Source organism: Xiphophorus maculatus, chromosome 9 (assembly GCF_002775205.1).
Source record: "Xiphophorus maculatus strain JP 163 A chromosome 9, X_maculatus-5.0-male, whole genome shotgun sequence".
Lineage (NCBI taxonomy): Eukaryota > Metazoa > Chordata > Actinopteri > Cyprinodontiformes > Poeciliidae > Xiphophorus > Xiphophorus maculatus.
In genome coordinates, this window is record NC_036451.1 from 14723936 (window position 1) to 14736682 (window position 12747).

Below are 12747 nucleotides of genomic sequence, written 5' to 3' on the forward strand. Positions count from 1 at the left end.
AAGTGTTCCAGTAATACCAATTTGCTCCCCATGTGCAAGTGAAATTAAGTCACCGCTTAAATCATCATGCAAAAACAAAATGCACATCTAACCAGACTCAAGTAGTTTTGCATTAAAAAAGGGAAACAACCGTCTTTAATGTGATTCAAGCTGAGGAGGAAAACAAGCTGCAAAGCCACAGGGTTACCAGGTAACCTGGATTATTAGAGTAAATAAAACACACATTTGTTAAGGTAAAACAAACACTCTGTAATTTGAAAAACACTGAATGGATAAAACTAATTTTGAAAGAGAATACTGTTAAACACAATAATGCTGATCAGTTCTAATAATAGTCAAGCATTATCTCACCAAAACTATTGAGAGATAACAAACCCAGTTTCTTTGTGCCACTTATCTGTTTCTCCACAGTTTCACACAACCACACAAGATGTGTTAAACTCCAAACTGAAGGTTAGATGGTATTCCTTCCCATCCCCCCGTCTTATCCTCCACCACTGTCAGATCTGTAGCAGGGTAGAAACCATTAACGGGGGGCCATATGGCCCCTTTCTTTCAATTGATGGCAGGGAGCCATTCTGTAGACCGCCTGAGCATTTTCAAGCACTTTAAGGAGGAATGAGGTGTAAACATACAGAGAGGTATTGATGGATTCTAATTCTAACAACAGCATTTTTGTAATCTATGAAATAGACGAAAGAATCTCATACTGTTTGGGAAGCGCTAATGCAATAATAAATTTGATTAATTATAGGTATTAAAGGTATATCAAACGTCATCATTGGTATGAAGAGATGTAAATTGTATAATTCTGTTGCTCACCAGATTTATAATGTACATTACATATTGACAGTCTAGTATCACATTACTTTGCATATTATTATTATTATTTTGTCATTAGTGATGTTCTTATAATGAAATTTGTTTCTTCATATTATCTGGGTGGGTTTAAGAACTTTAAGCTTTCTTTCTCGTTCAGTCTCCAATGTGCTAATTAAGCCTTTTTGTGCATTTTGTTGTGCTAACTAGCTTCTAAGAGACATGAAATTTACATTTTGCATTTTAAAACATTGTGCTTCACACTATGCTAATAATTGTTTGGCTCATTCTTGTATATGTTAGATACGATATCTTGATGCCCAGAGCAAATGCCAAACCCAGCACCCATATTTGTTACCCACTATTACCAAATATGGGTTTAATTCAGTAAGCCATTATTAAACCATCAGTAAAACAGATAAACCAAGTAATCAGCAAAAGATTGGTCAAATTTTTTTTTTGATCGGTTCTGATAGATGAGCAAAAAAACATAATTGTCTAAATATTTTAACCATTAATTAAAGCATCAAAATTAAGAATTCCCAGCTTGATCAGTCTATAAGTACATAAACAATCAGAATAGATATTGGCTCACTTTTTGTAACCTTATAAAAGTCTAAGGACACAAATAGTAATAACCTTGCAATCACTGTATCTCCAATTGGATTCCTAATTACCACCTTTAACAAAGTGTGTTATATTTCTTGGAATCAAATATCAGCATTAGTGAAAACTTGAAGGTGAAATCTCAAAGGGTATCAGCATTGCCCAGGATAAGCCTCATAAGTGGATCTCTAATGTATAAATATTACAATTAGAATATCTCGGTGTAAAGTCTGAAGATCAGGGCATCAACATATGGTTGCCAGTCTGACATAAGGAAGCATGCCTATGAATTTTCAGAAATGTCATGTGAATAATCTCACTAATATGTCGCCTCAGTACTAAGCAGGTGAGGTGACACATTTAACACTGTGACAAAGGTTTCAGCAGTCGGTTTCTCAATGCTAATATTACCCATGAAGTCGAATATATTTAGAAACAGCAACAAGTTACAAAGCAGTTATGTGTGAGAAAATGCATTTAGACAACAAATACACGAGTTCAGCAACAAACCTAACAAACCTTCACACAGCTCATCACACCGGTGTTTTATATAATTTTACCAATCATAGGCAATCGCATCTGCACTCAGCCATAAATTGTGCCCCATGCAGCACAAAAAAACATCAGTTACCATGAAGTGGTGATTGTGTTAAGCTGCAGTAGCCTCTCTTTCTGGAGAACCCTGGCTGGTCTGCAGGGAGACAGCAGCGGCTATAAAACCATGGACTCTCATTGATTTCAACAAGGCTCCTGCTCACTCAAACAAAACAACCCATTGTCATTTGGACTAGTTAATCACATTATGCCATTTTAAGCTACATTTTCAACTCCTTTCCACACACGGTAAAATATCAGGCCATATTCTTAACACTAAACACCAAAATCAACCTTTTTTGGGGGGTACAAATGCTATAAAACCTCAATTTATGATGACAGACTCGGACCAATAGTTAGAAGCCACTACACGCTAACTTCCTTTAAGCACTCAGCTACTTTATTAGATAAATAATTTAACAACAGAAATCCAAAAGATTTCTAAGAGACTTGATAAGCTTCAACTTACAAGAAAACGCTGCTTTCAGAGCCGCGAGTTCGTTTTACAGCATTCTTTGAACGTACCTTTTCCTGCCGTTTGTCTCATTGTCCTGGTGTAATCCTCACAGCAGCATTCCCCGCGATGAAACCGAGTATTTGTCTAAATTCACAAACACGGCGCTGCTGTGTTTCTTTGTTTTCTCCTCGTCTTGATGGGAAACAACAGTTGATTCAAGCAGGCTAACAGCAGCGGTGGATCCCCAGTCAGACAAAGCTCAGTGTTCAGTCAGTTTCGGGGTTTGAAACGGACGAAACAGCCCGAGAAAAAGACATATCCGCATCCTCCTTTTTGACGTTTCAGTATAAAAACACAATATCGTCTCAGTGAGGACAAAACAGGACAGAAAAGTCAACTATATCATAGTAAACGGTGTGGTTATAGCTCGGCTAACCAGCTAGCCTGCCGCTACTTCCTTTCTCCTTGTCTTTAATAACAGTAGCAGCCTAAGCGTTGAGAAAAGTTGAGGAAAAAGGCAGATTCTGCACATTGAAGGCACCCTGTTGCTGCCAGGCGTTTGTTAGAGGTCAGCGCCCCCTGCAGGATTCAAGGGTCAGTGCTACAGGGTGGAACAAAAGCTTTGAAACAAGCTCAACAGTGTGCAGAATCAGTAGCGCCACCCAAAGGAATTTAGGGGGATAACTTGTTAGGCAGAACCGATACGTCAGGCTGTGCGCCATAATGTGAGTGGCAAAATCGCCTTGGAAATTACAACTAAGCTTGGAAAAGTCGGATTAAAACATACAAAAGTCTACCTCTGTATAATTTTAATTGATAATTTGTATGAAAACTAATAAATAATCAAGTTAGTGATAATAATAATAATGGCCATAACCAAGCAAAGTAACACTGTAAACTTAAAATGTACCTAAATCCACCTTAATTTGATGATGAAAATACACCAAATAACTACATTTAATTCGCTTTAAGTGACAATATCTACAGTATGTTTATTCCACCTATTTTGTTTTTTCAAATGTTAAAAAATGAGGCGATTGGACCTTTCAACTTTGCTTAGAATTTTTTCTGGTAATTAATAATCATGGATAAATTACAAGTGTCATGAATGCTATATTATAGTGTTATATACTTACTTATGTTCGTATGAATATTAAAAGTCCTATGGGGACAACAACTTTTCTCCATAAAAAGCCCTCCAATTATCTTCCATACATCTTCACGCTAAACGTTATGCTCAGATGCCCCACACGGTCATGATTGGAGCTAAAAATAAATATACTTTATCTGCAGCATTATCTGCAGCATTTTTGCAGGCATTCTCAACTTTCAAACCAAGCTCATCATAAACTAGCTTTTCTTTATATTATATAATACTCCATTAGGCCACAAGATGTAGTCATTGTACACATTTTCACTTATGTAAGCGGTCACTGATGAAGTCGATGAGTGCCACCAAGGTAGTTAATATTGAATAGTGTTTATAACACAACTTCCTTCCTCCTTTTATCAAGCACTCAGCTCTTATGAAGTGCTATTTGCAACAGATAGCAGGAAGAAGTAATTCATTTTTAACATAGTCCAGATTAAGTATTTTGTAACATTAATAACAACTGTGGCCAGTGTTGCAGAACTGTTTTTGTTAAATGCTCAGCACCAGCACAGGTATTTTCATCATGATTAATCATTAGTCATAACAATCAGGATTATTTGATTATTTAAATAATTGTCACCTCAACTAATTATGTAATTTATTAATCCTTAAGTACTTACAGATTCAAAAAGGCAATTTGGTGAAAAAAGAAACATATTCAGAACAGTACTTAAACAGTAGTTAAACTGTTTTTTATTTAAAAATGTAACTGAAATATGTGTTTATTTGCATCTTTTAATGTATTTCTAATATTGCATAAAAATGCTTTAGTAAATGAAAAGGCTATGTAATGTGACAATTTTTTATCTGAATATTCATAAGATTAATTGATTACTGCAAAAATTGCTAGTTGCATCCCTAATTTGCTCTTATTAGTCAACAGCCTGCATGTTGTTTTTTAGTTTTTTGTTGGATTTGTGGAATTTGGGGGCTGTCATTATTTAAAGCACAGCAAACATTTAGAAAACATTCCATTTTTTATTTATTAAAACTGTGCCACATAAATGGCTTCCTTTTAATGTTCTGGGATGTTCCATAAAATTGTCACCAATAACCTAATGACTAATTTGTTAATGTTTCCTAGTTCTGCTACTCTAAAATATGAATATTGTCTGCACAATTGGACAAATTTCTTAGTCACATTTGATGTAGCTCACTTCAGAAATCATGTTTTCAAACCTAACCCAAAAAAACGAAGATATCTTGCATGTTATTTTGCTGCACAGCAAAGCACAGGATAAGCTTAAAAATAAATAAACACATTGAGTTAAATGGGGTTCGATTCTAAATACAGGTGGCTAAATGCATTATTGTGTAATTGTGTGTGAAGATATTAGGATATAATATTGCATATTACTAAAACTCATGATGTAGTTGTATCATGAGTTTCATGAGTTCATTTTTAACATAGTCCAGATTAAGTATTTTGTAACATTAATAACAACTGTGGCCAGTGTTGCAGAACTGTTTTTGTTAAATGCTCAGCACCAGCACTGTGTGTGTTTTCACACACAGTCAGTTCAATTCATTGTTGCATTTGTACCTCAAACACTTGAATTAAAGGCATGTAGACTAACTTTCATGGCTTTTGCAAGGTTTTTATCTCTAATCTAAAAGATTTGAGCTTCTAAAACAAACAAAAATAGATGTCCATCCATCCATCCATTTTCTGTTCAGCCTTGTCCCTAATGGGGTCGGGAGGGTTGCTGGTGCCTATCTCCAGCTACGTTCCGGGCGAGAGGCGGGGTCACCCTGGACAGGTCACCAGTCTGTCGCAGGGCAACACAGAGACATACAGGACAAACAACCATGCACACACACACACTCACACCTAGGGAGAATTTAGAGAAACCAATTGTTTCATGTTTTTGGACTGTGGGAGGAAGCCGGAGTACCCGGAGAGAACCCACGCATGCACAGGGAGAACATGCAAACTCCATGCAGAAAGACCCCGGCCGGGAATCGAACCCAGGACCTTCTTGCTGCAAGGCAACAGTGCTACCAACTGTGCCACTGTGCAGCCTCAAAAAAAGATGTAGTTAAAAAAAAATTTTTCATAACACTTAAAATCTAATTTAAAGTGCCAGTCATATTCAATAAATATGATTATGATTGCCACATATGCACATCTAGGGACATTTGATCCTTCAAGGGTCACTCAAAATTCAGCTGTGTAACAACACAACCTGTACTGTTTAAGGTAAGTAGGAGGTAATACTGCATTGGTGTCACAAAACCTTTCATAGGAAAGAAAAATTAATTACTCTCAGCTCATTAGGGCTAATAAAAGTTATCTTCTTCTCAGAAATCTCTCATGGCTTCCTGAGAAGAGGAAGCGGTGAAGGTGTTTTGTGACAGCATATAGAGACAAAAGGAATTTAAAAAAAACATCTGCACTAATAAGTTTCTTGATGTCCATGCCACAGAAAATCCGAAAATTAAAGTTAAAAGTTCAAATTAAGTTTATCCAAGTGAATATATTAAGTCTATTAAGTTGCCATGTTAAGCAAGTATAAAATAAAGTACGTTTGACATACTTAATTTGATTACATGTAATAAAATGAACTCAGTTTTTAAAAGTTGGAGCTCCATTCTGTTTTTTCAGTGTAGGGGTCTTTCGGATGAGAAGTGAAACATCTTAAAAAGGTAAAAAAGGAATCCCAGTTCTGCCCTCTATTCAAGCGCTCAGTATCAATATGAACAGGATGAATCTATGCAAACTTAGATCATTTACCAGCTGCACTGAGGTGAAAGTATGATAATATTTTGGGAAAATATATTTTTTAAACTGTATGACTTGGATCAAAGGTTTTGGGTTTCTTTCCACAATCATCTCACAATGGTTGCTACAATTTTGGTCCATTTCTCCTGACAGAGCTGATATAACTGAGTCAGGTTTATTGACCACCTAACACACATTTTCAGCTTTTACTACAATTTTTCCATAGGATTGAGATCCGGGCTTTGTGTTGGACACACCAAAACATTAACTTTGTTGTCCTTAGGTAACCTTGAAACTAATTTAGTGGCATAATTGGGGTCATTGTCCCTAGGGAAGAACCATTTATGCAAAGTTTAAACGTCCTGGGCAATATCTTGAGATGTTGGTTCAATATTAACACATAATATTCTTCCCCTGTTAGTACAGGTCTCACTTCACTGTGAGTAATATCACCCTTTACCCTTAAATGTGATAGCTTTACACATCTGGAAATGATACCCTAGGCTTGACCAGGATATCCACATATTTCTTACTACATATCTTGACTAATTTGTTTACATTTTTTCCTCAATATCACACAAAGAAGCAGTGTGTTTCAGGTTTTGGCTTACAATACACACACATGTGCACCTCCATTTTACTAAAATGTTGTGAATTAACTTGTTGGAGGCCATGACTCAGCCATGACTTCATCACCTGAGTGTCTCCAACTTGTTGAAAAGTATGGTAACAAAATTGTCTCTCTCATTAATATGGCATTCAGCAAAGAGAAATAATATTTGTAATTTTTACTAACCTTAGGGAAAATTTTAGTATGATTTTTCAGACAGCGTATTTTTATACAATGTGTGTAAACTTATGGTTTGAACTGAAAACCCTTTATTCTTTCATTCAGTTTCTAACAGATAACATCTTTGTGAGTTTACGCTTTTTAAATTTGTGTCTCCTTTCTTTTATCCATGTTGGTTTAGGTTTCCTTCCAACCCACAGATATGCAGCATCTGATAAGAAGGTATAACCCCAACAATATAAACTGTCTACATGGTCCGCCTCCTATTTTGAGCAAAGTGAAACTCTCCTCCCAACTTCGTATTGCTAGGCAAAAATGAAGAAAAGAATCATAATTTATTGAAAGTTGGTAAGTGCAAATTTGTATTTCTATCCTAACTAGAACATTGAAAACTTCACTACTACTTGTCCTCAGTAACTTGATGTTTACCTAACAATAACCCTAACCCAGCTTAAAAAATTACCTGTCTTCTTTTACCTTGATTGAAACTAAAATAACCTCACACCTTAAACCATTACTGCTTATTCTAAAAATGTTAATCTGAAAATTTAGAGCTGGACTTTGGCCCCGGTAATGCCAGTCAGTGATTGACAGGTAACTAACTTTACCAGAAAAGGCATAAAGAGGCGACATAAACAAGCCCACACTCTTCAGCACACGCACTTGTGGTTAAAATATCACACTCCTTGTGGTTACAGTGGTGTTAGAACACATATTTCCAGAGTAAGGGCGTTTTCAACAGACACGGGTGTTTTCTGACACCTTTAGCTGTTGCAGGCTGTTGTCTGTTTGTTTCCTTCTGCTATATTTTCTGACTATAGCAGAAGCATTTTATGAAAAAATTCTATTTATTCATTCACTTGTTCTGCGTCAACTTATTTTAAGTGAAGCATCATACTTTTTTCCCCCTCTCATCTCAAAAGGAGAAGTGGTGCTTGAGTGCATTGAGCGTGAATACATAGAAAAGGCTGGGCCTTCCCTCAGTGATGGTAATGTAGGTCAAGTATGTTGCACAGTTAATAGCAAAATTTATTAGACTAAAATTTAAATTCTGTGCATTATACAGATGGGAAGCCCAGAATGACTTGTGCATTTAAAATCACTTTATAGATTTAATGTTTAACATAATTATTTCTTCAGAAAAAGAGAGCTCTGCTATTCAATATATTTAACTGATTGTTTTTTTATTTATTAAAGATTTAAGTTAATTTAGAATTTTTTACATGTTTTTTTTCATCAAAGAATCATATTACAAGAGTTACAGTCTACTTTTTTTCCAAATATCTTCAACTACAAGTGATTTCAAGTTTATTTCTGATGGTCGTGTGTCTCTTTGTGGAGCTTGCAGAATGCTTCATTTGTTGGCTGTGAGCCTGATCTGTGTTAACATTTAAGATAAAAGCAGTTTTTGACTCTGTTCTGTTGACTGTTTTTAATTTGTGCCCTAAAAGCAGCAAAGCAACGCAGCTGTGCAACGAAGCTAAATGAAACCCTTTATCTACAGGGAGGGGCACCTTTCCATCTGATGGGAGTTCCTGTTTTTCTCTTGCACCTTCTGAGAAATACCAAGTGAAAGAAAAAAAAATATGTCCCTTTAAATTAGATGCTCCTGGAGTGCTGAAGCTGTGAGTGCAAGTGAACAGTCTTGCCACATATCCTTCAAAATATTGTGTCATGTTTCAGTTTTTTTGCAAAACATACAACTGTTTGAGGGGGTGGCAGATGTTTTGAAAGACCCTTTCCCGCAAAAGCTATTGGAGGTCAGACTAAGATAAACATCTGATGCTCAGTAAGAGTTTCCTCTATGTATGGAAATTCACTATAAGAAATGTCATATTACTGTAGTTAAAAAAAACAACAACATTATGCCAGAAGGATTTTAATTTTTAATTTGTGAGTGTAAATGCTCGCAGTTGTTGTTTTAGACTATGATGACAGCACAGGACAATGGTAATCTCTCTGTTGCATGTGCAAGTGCTTCTATGCGTGTGCATGCGTGTGTGTGTGCGTGGGCGTGTGTGTGTGTACGTGAGTGTGTTTTGGGTGGGGTGTGCGACTTTACTCTCACAGGCTTATTTCCCCATCAAAAATGAGCTGCACAAATCTGTTGACTCTCACACACACTCAGCATCAACATCATCAGCAGCCAGCGTAAGTACTCTCCATGCTTTTACATCAAGCTACACATATTAGAAATACCTGCAAAAAAATGTAAAATATAAATGAAGTTTAAACAAAAGGATCAGCTATTAAATTTTTTTTGATTATAAGATTTTTTTTGAGCTAGGAATTAATCTTCAATTTTAACTTGAATTTTTCTATTTCAGTTTTTAATTAAATTTACATATATCTCATTTCCAAAAAGATGATTTGTGGCCCTAAATATATTCTAATTTATCATTTTTTTCTCAGTTTTTGTGAAAAGTGTTTTATGAAGAAAAAAGATGAACAAAAAAATTTAGTGTAGTTTTTTTACAATTTGACAATAATTTATCAGAGCATGCGACTGCAAAGAAAAACATTTTCCAATATTCTTGATGAAAGCAGCTGCTGTGTTTCCGCCATGTGGCGATTTAAATGCCCTTGTTGCTCACTCATCCTGTGTTAACCGCAGAAAGGTGGAGATCATAGCACACATGGTAGGCATTTAAAAGATGCCTTTTAAAGTACCGTATTTTCCTCACTCTAAGGCGCACCACATTATAAGGCACACCTTCAATGAATGGCCTATTTTAAAACTTTTTCATATATAAGGTGCATAGAATAGATGCTACAGTAGAGGCTGGGGTTACGTTATGCATCCATTAGATGGAACTGCGCTAAAGGGAATGTCAACAAAATAGTCAGATAGGTCAGTCAAACTTTATTAATAGATTACAAACCAGCGTTCTGAAAACTCCGTTCATTCCCAAAATGAATAAACAGCTGTTTTATTATTTTCCCCGAGGTAAAGTAAGTGACCTGGTATTTTCGTGACACAGTTTATCTTTTAACAACAGCAATGTATAACATATAGTGGAGGGGAACATTTCCTCGATTCAATAAACACGTAAAAAACAGTCTGATACTGTTACGGTAAACCAAACGTTAGTGCAATCACAATATATATCCACTTCCGCACCATTGATTGGTTCATGTTAAATTCTCTCGCTGCTGCTCTATTCCCGTGTTCTACTGCGTGACTGATCGCCTTGAGCTTAAACTCTGAGTTGTAAGCGTGTCTCTTAATAGGAGCCATTTTGGGGTTTTTACACAAAACCCAGCGTGCACCACGCACTTCTTCTTCTACGGGGGAAAATTAAGTCGGCGGCTGCTTACCGTAGTTGCGAGACCTGTTGGAGCTCAATATTGGTCCATATATAAGGCGCACCGGATTATAAGGTGCACTGTTGGCTTTTCAGAAAATTGAAGGTTTTTAGGTGCGCCTTATAGTGTGGAAAATACGGTACTTCAAGCCCCTCATCGAAACATGCATCGCACAGGACCAGGAAGGTTTCTATTTTTTGCTTTAACTCCTGTATGAAATGAAGCTGATCTTACTTCTTGTTTTCTCCCTCTCAGGTGTGTGTTGTGTGCGGTTAGAGGCTCTGCTGGTTAGAGGTTGCCAATAGCCTGTTTGATCACAGGAGTTTTCTGTGCAGCTCTTGCCAGCTTGGTGGTTCAGCCTCGATTTTCATCTCTGGTTTGTCACAATGGACGTCCTCTCCTACCTGACCTCCCCGTCCTCCTGCCCCCATGTGTACCACCTACCAGCTTACCCCAGCAACAGCTCTGTGCCAAACGAAGCCACTACAGCCACAGGGACCAACCAGGTGATCCTGAGGCACTACAACCACACTGGCCGCCTGCACAACAGGACGACCTCAGCCACCCAGGCCCCCATCAGCGTCTCCATGTCCCTTTTCCTCTTTTTCAGCGTGTTTATAGTCCTGGAGAACTTCCTGGTGCTGGTGGCCGTCATCTCCCGCATCCGCCACAGCCGCCGCTGGGTTTACGTCTGCATTGCTAACATCACCCTGAGCGATCTGCTCACTGGTGCAGCCTACGTGGTCAACATCTGCATGTCCGGCAACCAGACCTTCCGCCTCACCCCGGCCCTGTGGCTCTTCAGGGAGGGCATGCTGTTCGTGGCCTTGGCAGCCTCCATCTTCAGCTTGCTGCTGATTGCGGTGGAGCGCTACACCACCATGATAAAACCTCTGCCCCAGAAGCCAACCAGGAAGACCTATCGGATCTACGGCCTGGTGGTGCTCTGCTGGATTTTGGCACTGGTGATCGGTTTCCTCCCCTTGCTGGGCTGGAACTGCGTCTGCAGCCTGGATGGATGCTCCACTCTCCTCCCGCTCTACTCCAAGAGCTACATCTTCTTCTCCCTCATCATCTTCTTCCTCATCCTGCTGACTATTGGGGTGCTTTATGGTGCCATCTACTGCCACGTACACAAGAGTGCCCAGCTGGGCCCTCAACGCAACCGCAAACGCTCCCTGGCTCTGCTGAAAACTGTGATCACCATCGTGGGGGTCTTCTTGGTCTGCTGGGGGCCGCTCTTCATGCTTTTGCTGGTGGATTTCTTCTGCGCCTCCCGTCAGTGCACCTTGCTGTTCAGCGCCGATTTCTGCATCTCCCTGGCCGTCTTCAACTCGGGCCTCAACCCCATCATCTACGCATTGGGCAGCAGTGACATGAGGAAGGCCATGGCTGAGCTACTGTGCTGCTGCTGCCTGAGGGCCGGCCTCTGTCGCCCCGACAAGTTCATTTCCAAGGAGACCAGCAGCACCTCGGAGAACAGGAGGGACAGTCTGAGGAACAGCTTCAGCAAGGCCAGGAGTCTGAGCGTGGCCTCCCCACCGCCGACCCCAAGCAAGCCTCGCAGAAAGTGCAGGCTGAGCACCACAACCAGCTGCCTGTCAGTTTCAAGTGGTTAAACCACAACGTGCTCCCCTCCCAAGCAAGCAAGACTGGTGTGCACTGACACACATCTAACCGTTTCCTTTGACTCTTGGTTTGACTGTTCACAGCACGGACGATAAGAAGTTTTAAGAGAACCTTAAAAACAGGAATTTAGGTTTAAGTATGCAATGAAATGAAAACTCTCAGGGAATGGTCCATTAACAAAACATTCAGTTTGTCAATGCAACTCCCACATCTAGAGAAAAATTCTTTGGAGGATCATTTGGATGAAATTTAATGTATCTTAATGTATTTTGAATGCAGAAAATGTGATGTAATTTTGTACAAAAACTGATGGAAATATAAATAAAATTTATTTTGTGTTAAATATGTCTTGGAGTAGTAATACCGATAGACTCCTCTAGAGGGAGACACTTTATTAAAGGAGTCATGCAGATTTATACTAAAATAATAAACAATTTGAAATGAATCGACAGAAATTTTACCAGATCAGAAATTTATCTTATTTAGTAAAAAATAAATAAATAATTGTTTTTATTTTGAACTAAGCCTTAGACAGACTCGTCCCATGCTGTTTGGCACTTCCTGCTTTTTTGACAGGATGACTGATGGAGGTTTCAGCTCAGGGCCCGGTCTGTGGTCCTAAGGGTACTAACAGCCAGAGCTAATTGATAAATTCATTATGACTGTCTGGC

The 12747-nt window shown here is 38.5% G+C and overlaps 2 protein-coding genes across 2 annotated transcripts in view; one reads left to right on the forward strand and one right to left on the reverse strand.

The window, feature by feature from the left end:
- Nucleotides 1-2999, reverse strand: part of myo9b (myosin IXB) — a 69901-nt gene extending 66902 nt beyond the window's left edge. Inside the window, exon 1 of the mRNA XM_023339293.1 lies at nucleotides 2545-2999. The gene's annotated coding sequence lies outside the window, so the exon portion shown is untranslated. The remainder of the gene's footprint in view (nucleotides 1-2544) is intronic.
- Nucleotides 3000-9234: 6235 nt separating this feature from the next.
- s1pr4 (sphingosine-1-phosphate receptor 4) lies at nucleotides 9235-12410 on the forward strand. The gene is made up of 2 exons (XM_005816228.2): nucleotides 9235-9292; nucleotides 10703-12410. Exon 2 carries the CDS (start codon nucleotides 10834-10836, stop codon nucleotides 12064-12066), a length of 1233 nt encoding a protein of 410 aa, XP_005816285.1. The 5' UTR covers nucleotides 9235-9292; nucleotides 10703-10833; the 3' UTR covers nucleotides 12067-12410.
- Nucleotides 12411-12747: the final 337 nt, after the last annotated feature.

Coding starts and splice junctions, on each gene's coding strand:
- s1pr4 (XM_005816228.2), top strand. CDS start 10,834: ATGGACGTCCTCTCCTACCTGACCTCCCCGTCCTCCTGCCCCCATGTG.